At 38.8% G+C, this 25,034-nt stretch overlaps 1 protein-coding gene across 3 annotated transcripts in view; it reads left to right on the top strand.

The window, feature by feature from the left end:
- LOC108266118 (inactive dipeptidyl peptidase 10) overlaps positions 1-25,034 on the top strand; it is a 106,317-nt gene that overhangs the window by 23,687 nt on the left and 57,596 nt on the right. Inside the window, exon 1 of one of the 3 annotated variants that reach the window (XM_017469135.3) lies at positions 20,780-21,236. The exons of the other annotated variants lie outside the window; for them this stretch is intronic. Coding sequence (XP_017324624.1) covers positions 21,183-21,236 — 54 coding nt within the window. The 5' untranslated portion in view covers positions 20,780-21,182. Of the gene's footprint in view, positions 1-20,779; positions 21,237-25,034 lie in introns of those variants that run through there. 3 annotated transcript variants of the gene reach the window in all.

Raw genomic sequence — 25,034 nt, 5'->3', positions numbered from 1 at the left:
GTGCAGTGGGTAATGTTGCCTCCTCACAGCTACACATTCCCGGGTTCAATCCTGAGTTTTCTTGTATTTATGTAGGTTTCCTCCTGGTTCCCTGGTTTCCACCCACCTCCCAAAACATGTCAGTAGGTGGTTTCCATCCATCTTCAACCCTTTTCAGGGTCATGGGGAACCTGGAGCCTATCCCAGGGAGCATTGGGCACAAGGCGGGGTACACCCTGGACAGTGTGCCAGTCCATCGCAGGGCACACAATCACACACACATTCACTTTAGACATGCCAATCAGCCTACCATGCATGTCTTTGGACTGGGGGAGGAAACCCCCACAGCACGGGGAGAACATGCAAAACTCTGCACGCACAGAGCCACGGGAATCGAACCCAGACCCTGGCAGTGTGAGGCGAACGTGCTAACCACTAAGCCAAGAAGGTGGTTTGGTTATGCTAAATTATCGCTAGGTGTGAACAAGTGTGTCAATGTGTGTGCATGGTTCCCTAAAAAAGACTGGAGTCCCATCCAGGTCGTACTCTCACCTCATGCCAAATATTCCCAGGAAAGGCTCTGGATCCACTATGACCCTGACCAGAATAAAGTGGTTACTGAAAAAGAGGGAAAGAATTGATATTCATATTAAGATTAAAACATAAGAATGTGTATATGTCATTTAATGAAAGAAGTGTCATTCTGCTGCAAAAACAAACAAACAAACACACATTCATGTACACCTTTCATTGGTGAATGGTAATAAATTGTTGTGTATAGTAGTATGCTTTATCAGTATGTGAAGTCTTACCAGCCTTGACAGTTTTGATTATCTGGCTAAATAAGAAGGATCTTTGCAACATGCTTTGCGTTGCCCACTTACAGTTTTGTTTGAATGACTCAAGAGACAATCGAGTGACACGCCTGATATGAAGAAATCATTTTTACTACTGTTGGAGAAACAATTCCATGGGAAGAGATAATATTCTAGACAATCAGGAGGAAAATTACACCGTGGAAGACAGATGCAATAGGCTAGGAGAGGAGATAAGAGACTTCATATTGAGCAGTCATTGCTTCTTGCTTAAATGAACTTGAACAAGTGAAGTGGTTTGTGTGGATGAAGCTTGCATTGACAAATCAAAGGTGTTGAGTGAAGTGGTTTCTTCAGACCAGCACACTAAACAATGTCTCTCCGTACTAGCCATATAAATCATCATAGTTTAACACTGGTTACATTTGTTACCACATCATCAATATTTCCTGAGTCAGATCTCAGTGAGCGGTACAGAGAGAGAGAGAGAGAGAGAGAGAGAGAGAGAGAGAGAGAGAGCCTGGCCTTGTGGTGTACTGATAGGACAAGTATCTACAGGCTCTGCCCACATTCACTTCCATTAAAATTCATGAGATGCATTGGCTTTTGGTTTTGGCTGCCAAGGCTTTCCGAGAGAGAATAAGAAAGTGAGAGACGGAGATGGAGACAGGCAGATAGAGAGATTCTCTCTAGATATCAAATAGAGGAGGGAGATCGTGGTCCTGTCATTACCACATTTACATAAATGAGCCAAAAAAAAACAGGACATTTATATTTTCAACTGCTTTCCAGTGGTAGCTTAAGAATATTCTAGAAAAATAATTTTTAAAACTCTCTTAGAAAGAAGATTCCATGTAGCACCGTAAGAGGTTCTTTTGTTTGTCTTGCTGTATGAACCCTTATAGATTCTCCAGGGTTTTCTTTAAGAAGTTGTTTTAAGCAGAATCCTTACAGAACACAAGAACCATTAACTATGCACAAAAACACCCATTTTTTCTAAGAGTGTAGGCATCACCAGTGGATAAGTAAACAGACAAATGTACCTTAGTTTAGACAAATCCAATAATGTGATTATTTTCATTTCATAAAAAAAAAAAAAAAACATGAAAAACCTTAATTTTTTTAAACATAATTCCACAAGACATATGATGTTACAGTTATCATCACTTCTGTTTATTATAATACTGATAAGGGCAATGAGCATCAAATTAGGCATTTATGTTGTGGTGAGGAAGGGTGGATACTTGGATTTCTTTTGTATTATATTGAATAGAATACTGATTGCACTTCCTGAACACAAGACTCACCTATTTGTCAGTGGATATACACATAATTATACAGGACAGTGCATGTTAACTAGAAAGAACAACAAAACAGTGTTGTGTGGAAAAAGTAGTACAACAGTTGCCATGAATCATTGACTATGAGGAGCAGTATAGCAGCTGTATTGGGGAAAATGTAGCAGCAAATTTAGAGTCTCATAATAGTAAAAGTGTCCCACAGCAGCACTATAAAGTGCACTTTTAGAGTGGTGGGTGATGGGAAAGGTTTGATTAGTCCAGGTGAGTGTTGGGAGGCAGCAATGTGTTGAGTATTTTGACTGCCTCAGGAAAGAAACTGTTGCAGAGTCTGGTGGCGGTGGCACTGCTGGTACATGGTACCTTCTGCCAGATGGAAGAGTCCATGAGAAGGGAGGGAGGAGTTATCGACAATGCTGGTGGACTCATGGATACAGTGGTTGTTATAAGAGGCGTGAAAGGTGAGTAGGTAGCTCTCTTCAACCTCTGCAGGAAATTGAGATGCTACTGAGCTTTCTTGGCTAAGCAGGTGGTATTGAGAGTCCAGGAGAGGGCCTCTGTGATGTGCACACCAAGATTCTTGGAACACCCTTAATACCTTTTGTTTTTACACTATACAGTTGTAGATGAGTAATAATTTATTATTCTATTATACTATTCAGTGTCACCCATAAAAGGATGGATTCCATTTTGAATTTGTTTTTTCTCAAGGTTTCTTCCTTGTGTTGCTCAGGGAGTTTTCTCAGCCACTGTCAGCACTGGCTTGCTCATTAGGGTTCTAAATATAACCCAGAGTTCTGTAAAGCTGCTTTGTGACAATGTTTCTTGCTAAGAGTGCTATACAAATAAAATTCAATTGAACTGAATTGAACTGAGCATGTGAGCAAGGTTGTGTGATGTCCTCTGATCCAAGCCTTGCCTTATCATTTACACATTTACACAGTTAAATTTCTGAATAAAGATACATTTTATTTCATCATACTTACATCAGCTGGCCTTCACGACATGATTTCTATTTTCCAAACGTATTTTGAAAACTGAAATAATAATAAATTTAATGTCCATTTCTTTCGTGTTTTATTGCCTTTATTGCACACAACAGACGGTTAAGCAAAGACGGTATGAGTATCACACATAACAGTTGTGTATAGCTGAAGTTCAGTCATGAGAACTCTCTGAATGAGATTAACAGCTTTTATTGATCGCAATGGAGTGTAAGTAGATTTAGTTTTGGAGGACTAGATCTGCTACGTGGCTGCTACTGCTGCTGAGTGAGTGAGTATGAATACTTGCTCTAAAAAACATGTACAGACTTAATTATGTAGAGAAGAAAGTGCTGCTGCAAAGGGTACAGTAGGATTACCCCCCACCCCCACCCCACTAGGAGGATGCAAAATCTCCTAGTGCACACAGAGGCTATAGTCGATGAGTTAGTTGGGATAATAAGGGTTAAGCAGATGGAGAAGCATAGCTGATACACTGCTGAACCGCTATCGAGGGAACCAATCAGCAAGCGGATAGAGTTTCATGGCTGAACTACACATTTATGTGATCAATCTGGAGTAAGATTAGGAGACTCAATATTGACTCGTTTACCACTTAAAAGTACCTGTTTATCAGCAACAATTGTGTCAAAGAGTAAATTAGCGACGAAACTTGACAAAACCTTTTATAGCATAGGTTATGCACAGCATTAGCTGGTACTTGTGTGAGCTCTGTTGTACATGGCAGGTTCTCACATTACCTCTGTCTCTTGTCTCATGTCTTTTTTTCCTTCCCATTATTTCCTTCCTCCTGGTCTACTACCATCTCCTCCACCATCCATGTATAGATAAGATCAAATCAAATAACATTTTATTAAATGTTTTTGAATAGAGAGTGTTGGATATGAAAAGTTTAAATTAAGTTCTACACAGTATAATTCTGCTTGTAAAAAAAACAAAACCCTACTGAATTTGTCAGATTTGGCTCAAGGTTCTGTCGGCAGCATCTCAAATCAAAATGTGATACAACCCCAATTTCAAAAAAGTTGGGACACGGTGTAAAATGTAAATAAATGTAAATAAAAACAGAATGCAGTGATTTACAAATCTCATAAACCCATATGTTATTCACAATACAACATAGAAAACATACCAAATGTTTAAACTGAGGAAGTGTACCATTTTAAGAAAAAAATAAGGTAATTTTGAATTTGATGGCAACACGTCTCAAAAAAGTTGGGACGGGGTCAACAAAAGGCTGGAAAAGTAAATGTTACTTAAAAGAAACAGCTGGAGGTTAATTGGCAACAAGTCAGTAATATGATTGGGTATAAAAAGAGTATCTTAGATAAGCAGTGTCTTTCAGAAGTATAGATGGGCAGAGATTCACCAATCTGTGAAAAACTGCATCTACAATTTGTGGAACAATTTCAGAATAATGTTCTTCAACATAAAATTGCGAAGACTATGAATATCTCATCATCTACAGTACATAATATCATCAAAAGATTCTGAGAATCTGGAGAAATCTTATGAAATTCGCAAATCATTACATTCTGTTTTTATTTACATTTATAAACATTTTACACAGCGTCCCAACTTTTTTGGAATTGGGGTTGTACATTTACATTTATTCATTTAGCAGACGCTTTTATCCAAAGCGACTTACAAATGAAGAAATACAAGCAAAGCGATACATCAAGCGAAGAACAATACAAGTAGTGCTACCATACAAGATCTTTTAATAGAGTTCTACAAAAGCAAAGTGCACAGAGTAGAGGTGTAAATGCCAGAATTAGTTATTTATTTTTTTAGGATAACGTGGAGGTTGGCATTTTAGGGGTTAGTCAGGTGTTCACGGAAGAGGTGGGTCTTTAGCTGTCTTTTGAAGATAGTGACAGATTCTGCTGTCCGGATTGAGGTTGGAAGTTCATTCCACCACTGAAGGACAGTTAGTTAGAAGGATCTGGAAAGGGACCTTGAGCCACGCTGAGTAGACACTGGGTCATTAATTGATCGCAGGTTGCGTGAGGAAACTTAAGCCTTCAGGAGAGAGTTGAGGTAGGAGTGTGCTGTTCCAGACAAGGTCTTATACGTGTGAGCATCAAGGCCTTGAATTTGAAACAAGCGGCTACAGTAAGCCAGTGGAGGTAGATGAAGAGGAGTGTTACATGGGTTCTTTTGGGCTGGTTGAAGATGAGGCGTGCTGCTGAGTTCTCAATCATCTGAAGGGGTTTGATGGAGCTGGCTGGGAGGCCCAAGAGTAGTACGTTGCAGTAGTCCACCCAGTTTTGATATGACAAGAGCCTGGACTAGTAGCAGTGTAGCCTGTTCAGTGAGATAGGGTCTGATTTTCTTGATGTTGTACAGAATGAACCTACGGGATTGTAAATTCTCCTACAGGAACCTACAGGTTGTAAATACTCCTATTTTCTATTTTTTTGATGATTAGCTTATGCTAATATTTTTTATTGCTAGAAAGTCCCCCCCACAATTAACAGAAAGATTGAAGGAAGGAGTTGGTGGAAGGCGACATGATTTAAATAACTTCATTAATGGCGTGGAATCCAGTGGGTGCTTCAGCAATTATCACTGTGACCCAGAGAAATTAGCTGCCAGTCCCACAGGACTTGACCCAATCTCACATTAACGAGAACAGTTGCAGCTGCACTGCCCATCCCTACCCCCACAGCACAGGTAGACATGCTGAATATGCATCAGCGACTGCACCATAGATACACACGAGGTGAGAGGAAATGCGAGGGAGACAGATCTCAGGTCAGATCTGTCTGCACTGCTGGTGTATTGTTTATGTGTTCTGTATGAGTATGCAGCCTCCTGAGTAACAGGAACAAACTTATGTACTCTGACTGACAGAGAGAGTGGATTACCCATCCTCTTTCCTCTGGTTTTCCCTCTCTATTCATACAGCATTGTCTTTCATTTCTCCTCGAGCTATTCCTGGAGTGCATTGAGAGCAGGGGAGAGCATGAGAGAGAGCGAGTGAGAAAGAGAGAGAGAGAGAGAGAGGGAGAGAGAGTAGCATTGAGAACAACATGCACTCACAAAGTCAGCTTGTATAAAATGGGTAATGCTTTAAATTTGGCTTTCCTTAACTAACATTATCTACTTATTTACTTTGACAAGCGCTAAACTTCAGCATTAATAAATCATAATCAATGTTTAAAAAGTAACAAAAGTTAACATGCGCAATAGTTGACATTCATGTTAATGAATACACCTCCGCTGACTAATCTTTACTCATTACACGACTAAAAATATGTCCACATAAATGTGTCACAAATTCAATTACAGAATTTCTAAATTTAGATAACTTACAGGGTTGCCAGGTCTCAGCAAAATTTCCATCCCCGCTGTCTAACACTTTTCATCATCTCATAAACTCCCATAAGACTTGAAACTAACCCAGTGATGTTTGTGATACAGAATATGACAGAACATTGACAATATAGTTTAAGTTCATTCATTCATTCCTTGTTTATGCCTCATGTCTGTTTCCATATCTTCCCTTAACTGAAAAAGAAAAGCACTTATCTACGTACAGTTTTTGATTCTTGGTAAATAATGCCAAATAATAAAGCCCAAAATAATGCCACAGAGCTCATTTCAAACGAACCCAATTTGGTATTTAAAAAAAAAACATGACGATGGCAGCACTGATCTCTGGTCTCTAGCTGTACAGTAAAAACTGGAACTTGCTTCAGGTTCAGCGTTGAAGTCTCCAGTTAACAATGGCAAAAAAGTTCATTAAGGAGCTGGTTCATGTTGGTCATTGTGGACTTAATTTTACTCATTGATGCCATGAATGATGGTTAACGCAGGTGTTGACATTTTGGCTTGCTTAGTTTATTATTAACATCAATTTATACTACTTTGCTCTTGTTACTTATAGTGTATTAATGTTGAAGTTCATGGTTTGTTCATGTTAACTAACGTTAAATAATTAACCAATATTGTACCATCAAGAGTGCAGTTATACTAAATAATGGCACAGCTGTAATTTGGCATAGGCACAAGCCCACAGGGATCTACTGTATTATCTGTTAACTAAAAAATGGAATATTATGTGACAAAGACAGGCGAGCAGAGTGATTCACACAGTGAAACGTGACAGTGCAGTAATAGGAAATATTGGCACTCTTGGAACGTTGCTCGGCCAGTCAAACTAGTGGACTGGAACAAAATGTTATATAATGTAAGTTAAGGGAACCGTAATGTAATGTATTACCATATAGCATACCTAATAGTTAAGTTTAGGTTTGAGAGAAAGTTTTTATATTATTTGAATGAATTTGTATGAAATCCAACAATTCAGCAGTGAAGGGGAGAATGACAATAAAATTGTTGTGCCATGTAGAGAAAGACCAATAGAGGTTATGTAATTGGCAAAAACATCCAAAAGTGATGCTATCCTGCCTCATGAGAGGAAATAGAGAAGGATTTCATGCTCCTTGGAGTGGGCTGAAATAACATCAAGGACAAAGTAAAAAGAGTATAACTTTCTGTAGTCTTCTGAAAGCTCAGTTGAGCCGAAATGTGCTGGTGCTCTGTGTCTGAACAGTTAATAAATACTTAATGATTTGTGCTCTACAGTACCTCATTTTTTTCTCACCACAATTGATATTCTTTTTGATATCTGCGTGGAGTACATTATATGCTTTTTACTCTGTTTGTTATTAATTAAATAATATGCCTTAATTATTAATTCAAGAGCTTATATAAGGTTTGCAGTTCTCCAACATCACAAAAGTCTTAGTTTAAAAAAAAATCCAAACAATATTGAGCGAAACGATGTGACTAGTTGCTTTGATTTATGGTATGGATAGCAAAGTGTAAAGTGCACATATAGCACAGATGTATGGAAAGTAAAGAAGTCACAATTCCAAATTTAAATGAAATATATTAATGTTGGAACATCATTAAGGTGTGTAAATGGACTGTTATACCTTTGAGGAGATTTGTTTGTACCTTGAATAACAAAATATATCTATATATTCATCTATATGTTCAATACCACTTTTTCTGCCAATGAGCTGATTATTGTAAACTATCACACTCTGCATAGTAATTTGTCCTGATTGGATGCCACTGCTTTTAAAAATCCACCATATTACATGTCTTTCATTGAAAGTCATCCTACCTGGCTAATTGTCTCAAGTGTTTAGCAAGCTGTGCTTGTTTTGGTAGCAGACAGCCTGCGATCGTACCCCATGCAGTTATATGCCTAATGAGCTCATGAATATGAAATAACAATCACACATCCACGCAAATTTAAAATGATCAACAATATCAAAATAACCCTAATAGGTGATTGTTGCACCTTAACTTTAATATATTTTAATGAAGTGAATAAGCATATCTTTTAGGGCAGCAGGTGCGAACTCACATTCACCCACTCACACTCACTCATACACTAAGGACAATTTTTCTTCAAGATGGCAATCAGCTTACAATGCATGTCTTTGTTACTGAAGGAAGAAACTGGAATACCTAGAGGAAACCCCCAAAGCATTGGGAGAACATGCAAACTCTGCACACACAGGGCGGCAGCAAGCGAACCCCAAACCCTGGAGGTGTGATGGCAAACGTACTAACACCCTAAGCCATTATACCCTCCTAACAGGCACTACCAATAAAAATTAGCCTTCGGACTAACTTGGGTACATTTACATTTATGAATGTTGATTAATGTACACTGTCCCTTTTTGAAATAAATAAATAAATAAATAAATAAATAACAGTATAATTGTTTTTGACTTTATTTCTGATGAGAAAAATGAGCCATAGTGACAGAAAAACTCCACAGTCCTTACCGGTTATGTGCAGCACTTGACTAATTTTGGTCATTACTCATGAGGACTCATGCAGTCAGCCATGTTTGAGTTCTCAGACACATTCCTCTTGGTAACAGGCAGAGATAATCGCTAAAGAGAGACAAGAACCTTCAAACTCAAGGATGTCATCAGCCAGTCGATTAGATATAGATGATCAGCACAGCTCAAACAGATTTGTAAATTCTCCCTCTGACACAAATCTCTGGACTCACACAGATTAGAAAGCCGACATTAAATCGATATGTGTCTAACCTCTTTTGCATGGAGGGTTCACAAGTAAGGCAGAAATGCTATAGTATAGAGGAGACACACACAGACACACACACAAACACAGAAAGCTTGAGTGGGATAGATTTAGAGTCAATCAGTGTTTTATTGTTAGCATTGAAGACTTCTGTAATTGACAGCTGACTGATACAGGATCAGTATCTAATTCCACTGTACTGAGATGATGAATATACTGTATATTTTCATGCATGAGTTTAGAAGCACATTAATGTTTGTAAATTGAGGTTACTTTAATTGTAATGGCTTCTGTAAAAGTGTGAAGATCTAAAATGCTGATAATGACTGGCTGTGATATTTGATGGGAGGCTAAGAATATACAATAATCCACCTTGGTCATGTTCATCACACCGGTTACTGTATTTTATATACGCCTTCTCAATCACTGCTGATTATGGATTGCTGTTATGGATATGTCAGTGATTTGGAATTAAATTTGTACCAAAAAGTATTGAACATAACTTTTCAAGAAACGAACAAAAATATACAGTGAGAAAGAAGAAAAACATTCTGAAACTGAAAACAGTGAACTCATTGGCAAAAAAAATTCACATGGTCTTCAAATAAACAGCATTCTTTGTTAACAGTTTTTTTAGGCTTTGTTTTTGCTAATCATCATTTATGAATGCACTACCAAAGTTTTTGTTTACATTTTCAAAGTTTTTGTTTACATTGGCCATTATGGCACAAATCTCTCCTGTGGGCGGGGCTTAACAGTGATTTATTCTCATTAGCTTGTGAGGTATGGATGGAAAACTCAGGCAGCGCATCCATAAACCATGAATAGTGAAAACGAAGCTTAGAAAACTGTTAAGAAAGAATGCTGTTTATTTGAAGACCATGTTAAATTTGAATGTTTTCCATTTCAGGGTGTTTTTCTTCTTTCATTGTATTTTTATGTTAGTTTCTTGAAAAGTTCTGTTCAATATTTTTGGCAAAAATTTAATTCCATACATCGACACCATCGCTAAAAAATATCAGACCATATCTAGGGAGTGTAATCACCTGACACTGCCACTGCCACCGATAGGCTGTATGAATCTACAGTCTGGGCTAGAAAGAAATCAGCCCCACCTCACTTCTGTGTATTTTTCTTACAGCAACTGGCGGTGCTGTTGTGCTTGATTAAAAAAAAAAAGTTTATATAGTTTAAATAGTTTCACTTTTAAAGTCAGGGTGGGTGACAGCTAAGCCCTGTTAGCTGGTTTAAACCGGCAACCACTGCTCAAAATCAATTTAATCATAATCAGGTTAATGCAGCATTGGGGAAAACATTTCCACTGACTCTTAGTTTACATCCATCATAACATATTAAGCAGAGAAATTTGCAACGTCCTTAGCATTATTACGGAATCAGTGCAATAAGCCGGACCTACCAAAACAGTTGAGCAATAGAGGCTATAATTAAGTTGCAAACTTTAGATGAAGGCTGGAAGCATGAGTGTTGCTTGAAAGTCTCTTTGGCACCAGCACAACCTGATCTGTCACTGTGAATGCACTGAAACCCGTCCTGATCTTTAATGACTGGTGCCTTTGGGTCTGCGACTGATGAGAATGTACATGCTGTGTGATAGATTGAGTGCAACTGTAACCTCCTCTTATTGATTTAAGGCAAACTGTCACATCTTGCACCTTGTGCATACAGAGCACTCTCAGAAAAAGGTACTTAACTGTACCTTTCAAAGTATAAAAACTTATCCCTGCAGTGCTACCCATAAGGGCATTTCTTTGATACTTTTACAGTAGATAGAGGACAAAGAGAAGGTAGTGTAACTATAAAAGTTGTTTAACATGTATAATTGGACCTTAACATTTACATTTACATTGCTTTTACCTCAGGGAACAAAAATGTACCTTTACAGTACCATCTTTTTTGAGGGAAAAAGCTCTCGAGTTTATGGTGCGCATCCATTACGAAGCCCTGAAACATTTATTCACTACATGTGCTGCATGATTAGAGTTATTTATGTAAGGACTGTTTAGCCACTCTCTCTTTGCTCAGTCTTAGAATATTGTCAAGTTTACACAGTATTTACCTACAATCTTCTCTTCTCAGGTCTTTATGCTTTGCCTTTTTATTTTATTGTGGTATTAATCCAGTTTTAGGTTTTCAGTTTTTTGGTTCTATTTTCCCCTTGTGTCTCAGTTTATATATATATATATAAATATATGTGTGTGTGTGTGTGTGTGTGTGTGTGTGTGTGTGTGTGTGTGTATGTTTCTCTAAAGTCAGTCTGTGACTTTATTCACCAGCGTGAGACAAACTAATAGAGTTCCTAAGCATTAAGGTATGAGTCTAAGTTCACCGTTAATCAACACCTTGCTAAATCAACATGCCAAATTGATGCTTGCAGTCACATTAACGCTTCACACACTGAACTCATTAACCCTCTTACCCACAGTATTATGTCCCACAACCCTATATTCCCCATAGAAACAGCATGCCAACCCTGAGTTCCCAGGCCAAAATTGGCCCCAAAATCAACATTTTATTTTTAACATTTTTAGGCCTTGAAACTACTTATAATAATGTATTTGTGTAATATTACTTTGAAAATGAAGCAGTTCAGTGTTTTTACTCCACTTAAAGCACAATTCTTAACTAGAGCAATGACGGAAAATGCTCGCTAAAATCCTTATACTCCTTTAGAAGTACCATATGAGCATCAGTGTGGTCAATGCCTTTGAATAAATTCAAGTAAATAATATCGCCTGAACTTTCACTGCCGTCACTATCTAGAATCCTCGTTCTCGCCTGTGTAACTGTGTATGTTTTCTTTTTTTTCACTGTTTTAGATGTACCTGTGTTCACTGTAGGTGTAACTTTAGCTGGAACACGATTAGGTTTTCGCTTTGGCATTTTTAGTTCACTTCTACTATTACACCAATTCATGCTTGGATTTTCATCGCAATGCCGGCGTAACAACGTAGTCACGTCGTGACGTCATCAACCTTCCGGGTTAAAAAATAATAATTAAATAAGTAAGGAATCATAGCAGAGTAATGCCGGTACACCGGCCTTACGGGGATAATGTTTACACTGTAAAGCCGCTATGTTGGCCTTATGGGTATTTCGCATAGACGACCAAGCCAGTATATCGTCCTTACGGGAATAGATCAATGACGGGCAATCCGGTTTTTCGGCCATATGGGGTAAGAGGGTTAAGGTAACCATGCAGTTGGCACAGAACACCAAAACACGTAGACACTGATGTAATGTATCTTATGGCTTGTTACTAAAACATGATGCCTACACATTTATTTGTCATAATTAATAACACTGTGAATGCATAAACCCATAAACTGACACCAGAAATGTCTGTTTTTCATGTGAAAGCACAACCTGTTTATATAAATGGTCTTGTCATAAACTCAAACACTTCACACCATGGCACCTTAATGTAAACTAAATGCATAGGAACTTTATTGATCCTGTGGGAAATTTCAGTGTTACAGTCATGAGAAAACAGCACAAAACAACACGACATATATTAATATTTAGGAGGCTGAATAAGATGCACAGCCTAGTAGAGAATTAAAGATAAAGAAAAGAAATGGAATAGTATTCCACAAACTAACCAATAATCCAATCATCCATTTTCTGTACCGCTTATCCTACACAGGGCTGCGGGAAGCCTGGAGCCTATCCCAGAGGACTCGGGGCCCAAGGCAGGGACAGGTTGGCAGGTTGCCAACACATCGCAGGACACAATCACACACACATTCTCACACTATAGACAATTTGGAGATGCTAATCAGTCTACAACACATGTCTTTGGACTGGGGGAGGAAACCAGAGTACCTGGAGGAAGCTCCCGAAACACAGGGAGAACATGCAGGCACCGTGCACACAGGGTGGCGTGGGAATCGAACCCCTAAACCTAGAGATCTGAGGCAAATGTGCTAACCACTAAGTCACCCTCCCCCCCTCCCCCCAACACCAATAATAAAGTTTAAAAAATGAATAAAAATAAATAAAGGTTAATAAGATTACAATGGATCTAATTAATTTATCTTCAGTAGCCACTTTATCTTGGTCAGAGTCATGGTGGATCCGGATCCTATCCTGGGATCACTGGGCCTGAGGCAGGAATAATTATCCCCACATTATTCTAAAAAAAACAAACAAACAAAAAAAAAACAAACAAAAAAATCCAACACCTACTCTGGCTCTTACACCTCTACTCTGTGCACTTTGCTTCTCTAGAACTCAATTAAAAGATCTTGTATGGTAGCACTACTTGTATTGTTCTCTGCTTGATGTATCGCTTTGCTTGTATATCCTCATTTGTAAGTCGCTTTGGATAAAAGCGTCCGCTAAATGAATAAATGTAAATGTAAATGTAAATGTTGATGGGTCCATGCACACACACATTCACACTCAGAGTAATTTAGAGTAGCCCATCCACCTCCTTGCATGTGGGAGGAAACAAAAGAACCCAGAGGAAATCCAGGAGATCTAAATCTTAGGATCTAAAGAACACAACTACAACCCCAATTCGGAAAAAGTTGGACGAGTATGGAAAATGCAAAAAAAAAAAAGTCATTTGTCAGATGTTTCTTGTGTGACACCTTGGTAACGAAAAGCCTTTTTATAGACCATCAATTTACTAACCCAGCTTATATTAAAATTTGCACAGTTAGGGGGTATAATTGTTTACGGATTTCAGCTGGTTCCTTGTCTTGGAGAACTGCTTTTTCTTAGCATGTTCAATACTTTTTTCCTGTGTCATTCCACTTTATTACACATAACTTTATTTATGGACTTTAATGTTATGAATTCTTTATATTTCCAGATTTCTTGAGTTAATACTGATGTCTTGTGAAAATTTCATGTGAATAACCTCATAGGAAATATATTTACTGAAAAAATGTTGACACGTCCAATACTTATTCCCCACACTGCATGCATGTGTGACACTAATATGCCCCTACAGCTTACATACAGTTGTCACATACAGACAGCATAAGGAGAGAGTGGCGAAAAAGGTATTGAACAATTTTGAGTCTGCACTTAATATGAATAGTGCAAACTATGTAATGATATAGAACATAGACCAATAAAGTACAAGTATACAAGGAGGTACATGGATGATTGTACATATAAGTAGGGACATAGTGTAAAATATACAATTAGAGATATAAAGTAATAAAGATGATACTATATGTGAGTAAGCATCACATTTGCAGTGAGGTTTAGTGCAATGAGGTACGCAAGGCCGTCGTCAGTTGATGCCTGCTGTTAAGGATCCTAAGAGCAGAGAGAACGAAGATTATATGGCCTATATGTATGATAAACCATGCATCATATCTGTCTTTCATCTGTACATGTAAGTATGTGTGTGCATCCACTTATTTGTGAAAAAAATATGATTGTACAGGGCTGTGATCTGTCTGCTCATGCACTCACTCAGCCAGGAGCCTGCTGCAATTTAGATTACATTATGATAGGGAGACGAGAGGGAGGAAGAGTGAAAGTGAGAGAGAGAGAGAGAGCGAGAGAGGGAGGGAGGCATTGGGTTGGTTGTTGGCGTTGTGAGTTGGCTTGATGGTTGAGTGTACACCAGTGTGACAGGAGCAGATGCTTAGATTTCATTTTCTTCCACTGAATTTGATTTAAATGTGAAAATTAATCACATTATTTAATCAGGGCTATAAGCCGAGGCCACCATGTACTTGTGGTCCTTGTTCCATGTATTTTCTTGCAGTGGAGATCAAAATCAATAGCCATCCAATCACCTGTCTCCACTTTAATCTCTGGGGTATTTACTGATTCATGGACTCAATCTTATTTGTTTATATGAGCAGAGAAATATTTTAATACAACCCCAATTCCAAAAATGTTGGGATGCTGTGTAAAATGTAAATAAAAACAGAATGCAATGATTTGCAAATCTCATAAACCCATATGTTATTCACAATAGAACATAGAAAATTGATCAAATGTTTAAACTGAGCATATGTACCATTTTAAGAAAAAAATAAGGTAATTTTGAATTTGATGGCCGCAAGACATCTCAAAAAAGTTTGGGGCAACAAAAGGCTGGAAAAGTAAGTGTTACTAAAAAGAAACAGATGGCGGTTAATTGGAAACAGGTCAGTAACATGATTGGGTATAAAAAGAGTATCTTAGAGAGGCAGAGTCTCTCAGAAGAAAAGATGGGCAGAGGTTCACCAATCTGCAAAAAACTACAATTTGTGGAACAATTTCAGAATAACATAAAATTGTGTAACATAAAAATATCTCATCATCTACAGTACATAATATCATCAAAAGATTCTGAGAATCAGGAGAAATCTCTGTGCACAAGGGACAAGAGTGAAAATCAATATTGCATGCCCGTGATCTTCGTGCCCTCAGGCGGCACTGCATTAAAACCAGGCCTGGTTCTGTAATGGAAATCACTGCATGGGCTCAGAAACACCTCCAGAACTCAGGGTCTGTGAACACAGTTTGCGGTGCCATCCACAAATGCTGGTTAAGGCTCTATCATGCAAAGAAGAAGCCATATGTGAACATGATCCAGAAACACCGTCTTCTCTGGGCCAAAGCTCATTTAAAATGGACTGATGCAAAGTGAATAACTGTACTGTGGTCAGACAAATCGAAATTTTAAATTATTTTGTAAACCATGGACACCGCGTCCTCTAAACTAAAGAGGAGAGGGACTATCTGGCGTTTTTATCAGCGCTCAGTTCAAAAGTCTGCAACTCTGATGGTATGGGGTGTATTAGTGCCTATGGAATGGGGAGCTTGCACATCTGGAAAGGCATCCTCAGTGCTGAACAGTATATTCAGGTTTTAGAGCAACATGCACTTTCATCCAGATTCCATCTCATCTTTACTTCTGAGAGACTCTGCCTCTGTAAGATACTCTTTTTATACCCAATCATGTTACTGACCTGTTGACAATTAACCTAATTAGTTACAAAATGTTCTTCCAGCTGTTTCTTTTTAGTAACACTTCCCTTTGTTGCCCCTGTCCCTACTTTTTTGAGACATGTTTTGGCCATTAAATAAAAAATTACCTAATTTTTTCCATAAAATTGTACATTTCCTCAGTTTAAACATTTGATATGTCTTCTATGTTCTAATGGGAATAACATATACGTTTATGACATTTGCAAATCATTGCATTCTGTTTTTATTTTCATTTTACACAGCGTCCCAACCTTTTTGGAACTGGGGTTGTAACCAGGTTTAGCAGTATTTTCTGTTTAATGTGATCTAATATGGCAGAAAGCCACACAACTGAAATGAGTAAGATGAGCAGGTGCTGTAACATCTGTTTAATTATCTGAACATGGAATTATTTACGAATGATGGGTCTTGTGGGCTTTGATTTTGCATTTCCTCAGTGAAAATCTGTGGAAACTTTCCTTTCAGCAGTATTTTAGGTTTTGATTTTTCAGAGACAGCAATGCCTCCATCCTTTAGTGACCCTGTCTGACTCTACCGAGCTGCTCACATCCTCCATCTACTTCTCCATTAGGAATGAGCTGAATTAGATGACCTTTAGAAGGCATGTACACACACACACACACACACACACATACTGAAAGTACAGTCTGTAATGGAGCAATGACTTACTGACTTTTTATGACAGAAAATCACACATCATACATTTTAGGTTGCTATCCATATTCAAATTAGATATATATCTTAACTTGAAGCTATTGCATTGAGGGCCAGATTTACATGCGTGATCTAATACTGTAGTCAATCATGCAAAAGATGTAACTGTGAATGGGACTGGATTGAGTAGCAGGGTTGAACAATGCTGTAAATGGCTCGTATGATACTTTTTTAACAAGACACACGTTTAATTTTAGACACAATGCATATTCTTTGCATCTGAAACTGTGTGAATAATATATAGTGCACCTGGCCATCAATCCATTCAGCCACAACAACTTTAGTGAGGTTAGGCATTGATGAGTGTTCAAATCATACCCAGTAATGAGTTGTAGGATGTACTACAGTCTCACATCTCAAACGGTTTTGACACTTTATGCACATTACTTCTAGATACATCATGCTGTCTCCACCCACAGACACTATTGATTCATGTCTAAATGTCAAAACCTGCAGTGTATGATTTGGACAGGGGTTTGTCCTTTAGCTCTAGTCTTCCTGAACAGAATGTCATTCAGTAGTTCAAATAATGGTAATGTAAATCAATTAATTTATGATATAACTTTATAATCTTGATCTTTTGATTTCACTCTGGCTATGTTTCTCCAGTAGCATTTCTTCATGCTGGCTCATCTATAATGATTATCTGTAAGACTTAAACCCTTAACCACATGGACCCATTGTCCAGACCGACATTCCATCATTTATCCATCATTTATCAGACTCACAGTATGATAAATGAGGACTATCAGTTACCAGGCTGTATGACAGGAACAAATACTATATTTTGGTAATATTGATACATTTTGTGAGCATTTGCAGTAGTTTATATCACGGCAGTACTGTGGGCAGAAACTCTGACAATAGTTCCAGCTGCATGGTTTACATTAATGAGCTCGTTCTTATACATTTAGTAGCAACTTACAGAGGGGCTTGTATGGTTGGTTGCTCCACATAAACTGTGAGGAGACGTATGGAAGGAGTCCAGTGTCTTTGTAACAGTCAGAGGTCAAACTGAAATTTGAAGGATACCGACATGAGAAATTCTTCAGGCAGAGGATTGTATGCTTTCTGGTTTTCTGGTAACATAAAAAACTGTATTCCCTTGTCTTATTAATTTCAAAAGAAGGATAAAAGAGGGGGCTGGTGAGGGAAGGACCGTTTGTTTCTCGTCTATGTTCAACAACATTCAATATAACTATAAATGAATAAAACATTGTTCTTTAATTAATAAAATATGTAATCATGAGTATCACACTGGGGCACAGTGGCTTAGTGGTTAGCATGTTTGCCTCACACCTCTTGGGTTGGGGGTTCGATTTCCACCTCCATCCCTGTGTGTACGGAGTTTGCATGTTCTCCCTGTGCATCGGGGGTTTAATCCGGGTACTCTGGTTTCCTCCTGCTGTACAAAGCCATGCGTTGCAGGCTCTTTGGAATCTCTAAATTGACCGTAGTGTGTGAATGTGTGTGCCCTGCGATAGGTTCGCACCCTGTCCAAGGTGTCCCTTGCCTTGTGCCCCGAGCTCCCTGGGATAGGCTCCAGGCTCCCTGTGTATGATAAGCAGTACAGAAAATGGATGGACGGTATTATACCACTCCATCCTTGATTATTATCTGATATCAGCACATCCTGTTGTGTTTTATTCTTTGTTTACAACACATTGCTGGATGTAACATTGGCTTGCATTATTATTACAAAAATATGTTAAAAAAAACTTTTGTGATTGTTGGTTCTATCAAAACACCAACAGAAACACGTGTCTACATGTATGAGACTGGTCACAGTGCACAGGTGCATAATAATAAAAAAGTGTAGAGATCTGTTAGATATTGAAGTGTCTGTGATCAGTACCAAAAAGGCCAGTGCTGTGAGAATGATGTACAAATAATATTTTGTGCATCCCTTATTCAGGATTTTACTGCCTCTTGTTGACATATATTATTGATTAATGGCTGTGCTAAACACCTAAACAACCCTTCTAACTTGTGTTAGAAATTCTAGTGTGTTCTTATTGCTAGGTGACAATCTGAAAACTTTTATATGAAATAAAGCTACAATCTGAGACACATCATGAACAATAAAACTTAATGTACATTTCAGGATTGCTGTGGATGAATGAGGGATAGTATAAATATGGATATACTGTAACTGACACATAAAGGTCAGGGTATATGCTCCTATGGTGCATTTGCATGTGTGGGATAATGAACCATGTTTGGCAGTGTCCCTCATTAAAGAGGTATTTACAGTAATTGCTAAACATGTCCAGTACACACACATATATTGCCTATCACCCTGGAGCTGGAGAGAACAGAGAGATTCAAGAAACAGGAGATTCTCAAATACAAATTCTGTCCCATTAGGATATATTTCTTATTAGTAGTGGTAACAAGTTTAGATTATGTTTTCCATTAACAAACAGAGATAACACTATGCGTGCATGTGACTGTCTCACCTTCTCCCTCTCCCCCTCTCTCTTCCTGTGTGTGTATGTTGAGGGAGAGAGAGAGAGAGAGAGAGAGATCACAAGTATCATGACTGAATTGTTCTGAGTGGATTCAGACTGAGCTGTATCAGGGATGAAAGACATTAGTCTTGTCGTTACACACAGCGCTGCTGTGCTGTGAGTGAGTGACAGGCAGTGTTGAGCTCTTCATAATGGCATAACATGAGAATTTGTGGCCTGTGAGATTGTGATGTGCGAATAAGATTGTTGTGAAATAATGGAATCTATAGCAACACCAAACAACACCACCACCAACACCAAACAACACATCACCAACACCACCAAGACCAAACAACACCAAACAACACCAAACAACACATCACCAACACCACCAACACCAAACAACATCTACAACACCAAACAACACCACCAACACCAAACACCACCACCAACACCAAACAACACCAAACAACACCACCAACACCACCAACACCAAACAACATCAAACAACACATCACCAACACCACCAACACCAAACAACACCAGACAACACCATCAACACCATACAACACACCACCAACACCAAACAACACCAAACAACACCATCAACATCAAACAACACACCACCAACACCAAACAACACCAAACAACACATCACCAACACCAAACAACACACCACCAACACCAAACAACACAACACCAAACACCACCAACACCAAACAACACACCACCAACAAGAAACACCACAAACACCAAAGAACATCACAAAATAGCTAGCACCAACAACACAGACAATGCCAAACACTAAGACCAAACAAAAACACCAACAACACAACATACATCACCAACAACACCCTCAACACCAACACCGCCAGCAACAAGAGCACCACTAACAATAACAACAACAACAATGCAGGACCATCACTATCACCAACAGCAGCAGTTGCTGGTAATGAATAGCTGTGAACTCAAAAGTACTTGCTGTGAGAACTAGCGCGATTGGAAATAGCACCATGGACAGCACCACCCTCAACACCAGCAGAAGCATCAACTCCAATAACACTGCCAACACTAATAATAATAATAATAATAATAATAATAATAATAATAATAGCATCAACAACAACAATAAAAATAATAATAATAACAATATACTATTTACATTTTTAGACTGAATAAAGGGGTTATGTATACACAATTTTTTTGTCTCATTTGAATTGTCAGTTTTCTTTAAGGAGGGCGCAGTGCTCTAATGGTCTAATGTGTGTGTGTGTGTGTGTGTGTGTGTGTGTGTGTGTGAGAGAGAGAGAGAGAGAGAGAGAGAGAGAGACACACAGAGAGAGACACAGAGAGTGCGTGAGTGAGAGAGAGAAACAGAGAGTATGCGAGTGAGAGAGAGAGAGAGAGAGAGAGAGAGACAGAGTGCGTGTGTGTGAGAGAGCGAGAGAGACAGAGAGAGAGTGTGTGTGAGAGAAAGAGAGAGACAGAGAGAGTGTGTGAGTGAGAGAGAGAGAGGTCGAACTCCCGCCCCTCAAAAGGAGCATCATCACCATTCTCTGAATTCTCAAAATTGTCTCTGCTGGAATTAAGGAGAGAGTGTGCGAGAGAAGAAGAGGAAGAAGAAGAAAAAGAAGAGGAAGAAGAAGAAGAAGAAGAAGAAGACGTTACCGTTCAGGTTTAGGTGTACATAACGCACACTGGCTGCTTCGGGACGCCACGCGCGCTCCACCACAACCCGGCTCTCCTGAACACGCTTAAACAGAGCAGCTCTCCTAATCCGGCATATTTGTTCAGTAGTGTTGGGATTTGTGGGTTCCGGGGGATCATCTGCCACAGAGAAACTGCCTGCTGCAATCACAACACCGGCGGCGGGATTTAAGGATGACGGCCATCAAGGAGCAGCAGATCCAGAGAGCCAGTGCGCAGCAGGACGAGGTAACGGGAGTGAGAGACACAGCGAGAGAGAGAGAGAGAGAGAGAGAGAGAGAGAGAGAGAGAGAGAGAGAGAAATGCACTCCTTGCTTCTTACTGTCATATTTAGACACGGGACTAAATGGGGCTTTCATGGTCTTTCATTTTTCTCAGGGCTTCTAAGTGCGCTTAGATAGTCATGCGAGGTGAGAAAGTCACACTTGGCTTTGGATGCTCTTCCTCAAAATCACAGCTGTACCGCAGGAGGAACACAAAATACTCAACCTCTGATAAAAAAGCAAAACAAAACAGATCAGTAGCGCCTGTAAGTCGTTGCAGTTGGTTAAAGATGTGCAGAGAGGTAAGCGGAAGCGGTGGTGCTGGAGTCAGCTGTCTCTCTCTCTCCCCTCCGTTAGCTTTCGCTTCGCGCGCTATTGTGAGAGCAAATTACGGGACACGATTGAGCTCTTGCGGCGCAGATGTCACTATCAAAACAATTAGCGGCCCTCAAAGCGCGTTCTAGACTCCACGCTTTCGGAATGCTAATCCCCGCTGATTTCCAGCCTGGGGCTCCGGTGTGAACGTGTCGGACTGAACTGAACTGCTGCCAGCATGCTTCAGAAGGTAGCCTAGTCAGCTGAGCGGTGGCCTTGTGCGAATCTGCATCTGAAGTCTAACCTGGCGCAGTCTTCCTCTCGTGCACTTGCTAAAATAAAACTGAGCCACATATTAACACCGATCCAAGGCGAGAACAAAGTATGAAGCTCACATTTGCACCCTCTCATCACTTAGTCTGAGCGTGCAGACTAGTGGAGAGGCTCAGCAAGGGAATAACATTACCTGCCTATACGCTAGAGGGCCTTTGGACGTGACTCAAATCCCGAGTAAAACAGTGTTAGGGCTTTTCGGGATCCTCAGGACGCAGTAGTGCTGAATAATTGATGGTGCACTGTTGTAAATGTTTCACCGTACATGATTATAACGTTGTGTTCGCTGTCGCACCTGCGCATCCGGTCTCTCCGTGCCGCAGGACTTACAGCAAGGCTCTAATAAATGTTTGATAGAGGCATCGCGGCATGCCGGGACACCGTGGGCTCCTTAAAAATAGAGCCCTTCTTAAACAGATCCCATCTTGAACATAGTGCTCATTTTAAACCTAGAACCCATTTGAAACAGATCCCATCTTAAACATAGAGCTCATCTTAAGCATAGAGCTTATTTTAAATATAGAACCGGCCCTAAAAGAACCCACCTTAAACATAGAGCTCATCATAACCGTAGAGCTCGTTTTAAATACAGAACCGGCCCTAAAAGATCCCATCTTAAACATAGAGCTCATCTTAACCACAGAGCTCATTTTAAATATAGAACCGTCCCTTAAAGAACCCATCTAAAACACAGAGCTCATCATAACTGTAGAGCTCGTTTTAAATATAGAACCGGCCCTGACAGATCCCATCTTAAACATAGCGCTCATTTGAAATAGTTCCCTTCTTAAACAGATCCCATCTTGAACACAGAGTTCATCGTAAACAGATCCCATTTTAAGTATAGAACCCATCTTAAACAGATCCCCTCATAACCATCGAGCTCATTTTAAATATAGATCCCATCCTAAAAAATCCTATCTTAAACATAGAACCCATCTTAAGCATAGAGCTTTTTAAATATAGAACCGGCCCTAAAAGAACAAATCTTAAACATTGAGCTCATCTTAAACATAGAGCTCATTTGAAATCGATCCCTTCTTAAACAGATCCCATCTTGAACACAGAGCTCATCTTAAACAGATCCTATTTTAAGTAGGCTATAGAACCCATCTTAAACAGATCCCCTCATTACCATAGAGCTCACTTTAAATATAAATCCCATCCTAATAGATCTTATCTTAAACATAGAGCTAAAAAACACAACCCTTTTCAGAATGTCATAAACAAAAGATACAGCCCTCTCCTAAATTATTGGAACGGCAAGGACAATTAATAATTTTTGTTAAACCCAAGACATTTGGGTTTGAGATCAAAAGATGGATACGAGATATTTTTGAATGACATGCATCCTGTGGTTGTGCTATCATATTAAACAAGGTTAAAGTATAGCCATAATAATGCTACATAATACTCTACTGATTCTTCAGTTTCCCCTAAACTGTGCAATGCTCGGCCTCAACACATACGAGACTTTACAACACTCGCCTCGTTCAAAACAAAACTCAAGACACACGTTTACACAGCATGTTCTCTCCCCCCTAACACACACAAACACACACACACACACAAGCCTAATACTTTCCTCACTGACTGCTTTCTCTCCCACACACAAGCCAAGAACTTTCATAACCTTCCTCCTATCTATCTTTAGCTATCTCTTGCGGTATATACTGATCACTTGTTTTTATGCACAGTCTTTGTCTCATTCTAACTTTATTTCTTAATTTGTTTATGATTTGCATTTGTTTTTATATGATTATTGAACTTGAATAGCAAAGTTCATCAGTGCCTGGCCTCTCTAATACTCTTGTGGATGAATGAGCAAATTCCCACATCCACAGCCCAAATTCTAGTGGAAAGCATTCCCAGAAGAATTTTTTCATATTTTTCCTGCATTTAAAATTTTTCTAACCAAAAGACACTGTATCTATCGTCACTCTATGTGTGAAATGTACTCAATATGTTTAACTGGTAAATAGAGTTTAGGAAAAAGCATTGGTATTTATTATGGTGTAACTCATGCCAGTGGTGAGTTAATGTGGAAATAATGTTTGCTTTGATAATATGTACATGTTCTGGCATAAGTGTCTGGAAGAGAATGGAGACCTTTCTATAAACAATACACACACCTATATAGCAAGAGATGAGGCAGCATTGAGTGTTTAAAGTGGAAGGTTTCTGGTTTCACACGATGATGTTCCCCATAATCCATTAAGGCTCCTGTGATTGTTAGCGCGGTAAGTTTGAATGTAGATGTACGCTTTTAAGTCGGGAGTTTTACTTCTTTTTATGTGCAATTATGGCACAGTGAATCGCTGAACAAAACAAGGGGGGAATAAGTTCCTTAAAAAAAAAAAAAAACCTCTGAAAATGACACACATTCAGTGATCTTCTGACCCAGATACTGGTTGACATGACTCAAGTAAACTCATTTAAAAGTAGAGAAGCATGGCTCCATTTGCCAGTTGGTGACATTTCTAGATATTGCTCTGGCTGGCTATACAGTGAAACCCCACAAAATCTGATTCTAAGTTTACTGTTGCATAAAATTACATTTCTATTGCTGTTCACTGAAGGATTACGATAGGATCTTAAATAAGCTAGTGCATTGACCAAGGTTTACTGACTTCTAGCTCCTTATAAATTGATTGAATTTAATAAGTTGAAGTTGAACAAGAAAATAAAATAACACTTGAACTAATGAGGAGTTAAATTAACACTGATTTTACTGATTTCACACGTTTAGTCAAGTGTTGTGATATGTGACAGGATAGAATGTTAAAGGCGAGACTGTGACATGTTTTTTAAAATCATTTTTTAAAGTCGGTAGAAGGTACTTTCTATTTTCTCAACTTTATTTGTCATCAAATAGTGTCACAATTCTGGTGGTGTCAGGTCTGTACATATTTGAAATGAAACCTTGACTATGAAGTTTAACCTTGTCATGCATGAATTATGAAATCCTGATCAAGGATTTTTTTTTCTTTGTGTTTTTACTCTTCTTTAGGCATAAAAAAATAATAATTTTACCTTCATTTTACTTTTACATAGATCAAAAAGCTTCAAAAGTTATTGAATTGTCCACTTCAGTTAAGGTTTTTTTTTTTCTTTT

The sequence above is a fragment of the Ictalurus punctatus genome, chromosome 6, assembly GCF_001660625.3.
Source record: "Ictalurus punctatus breed USDA103 chromosome 6, Coco_2.0, whole genome shotgun sequence".
Lineage (NCBI taxonomy): Eukaryota > Metazoa > Chordata > Actinopteri > Siluriformes > Ictaluridae > Ictalurus > Ictalurus punctatus.
The sequence above is the reverse complement of the archived record's forward strand: the minus strand, read 5'-3'. Positions and strand labels throughout refer to the sequence as shown.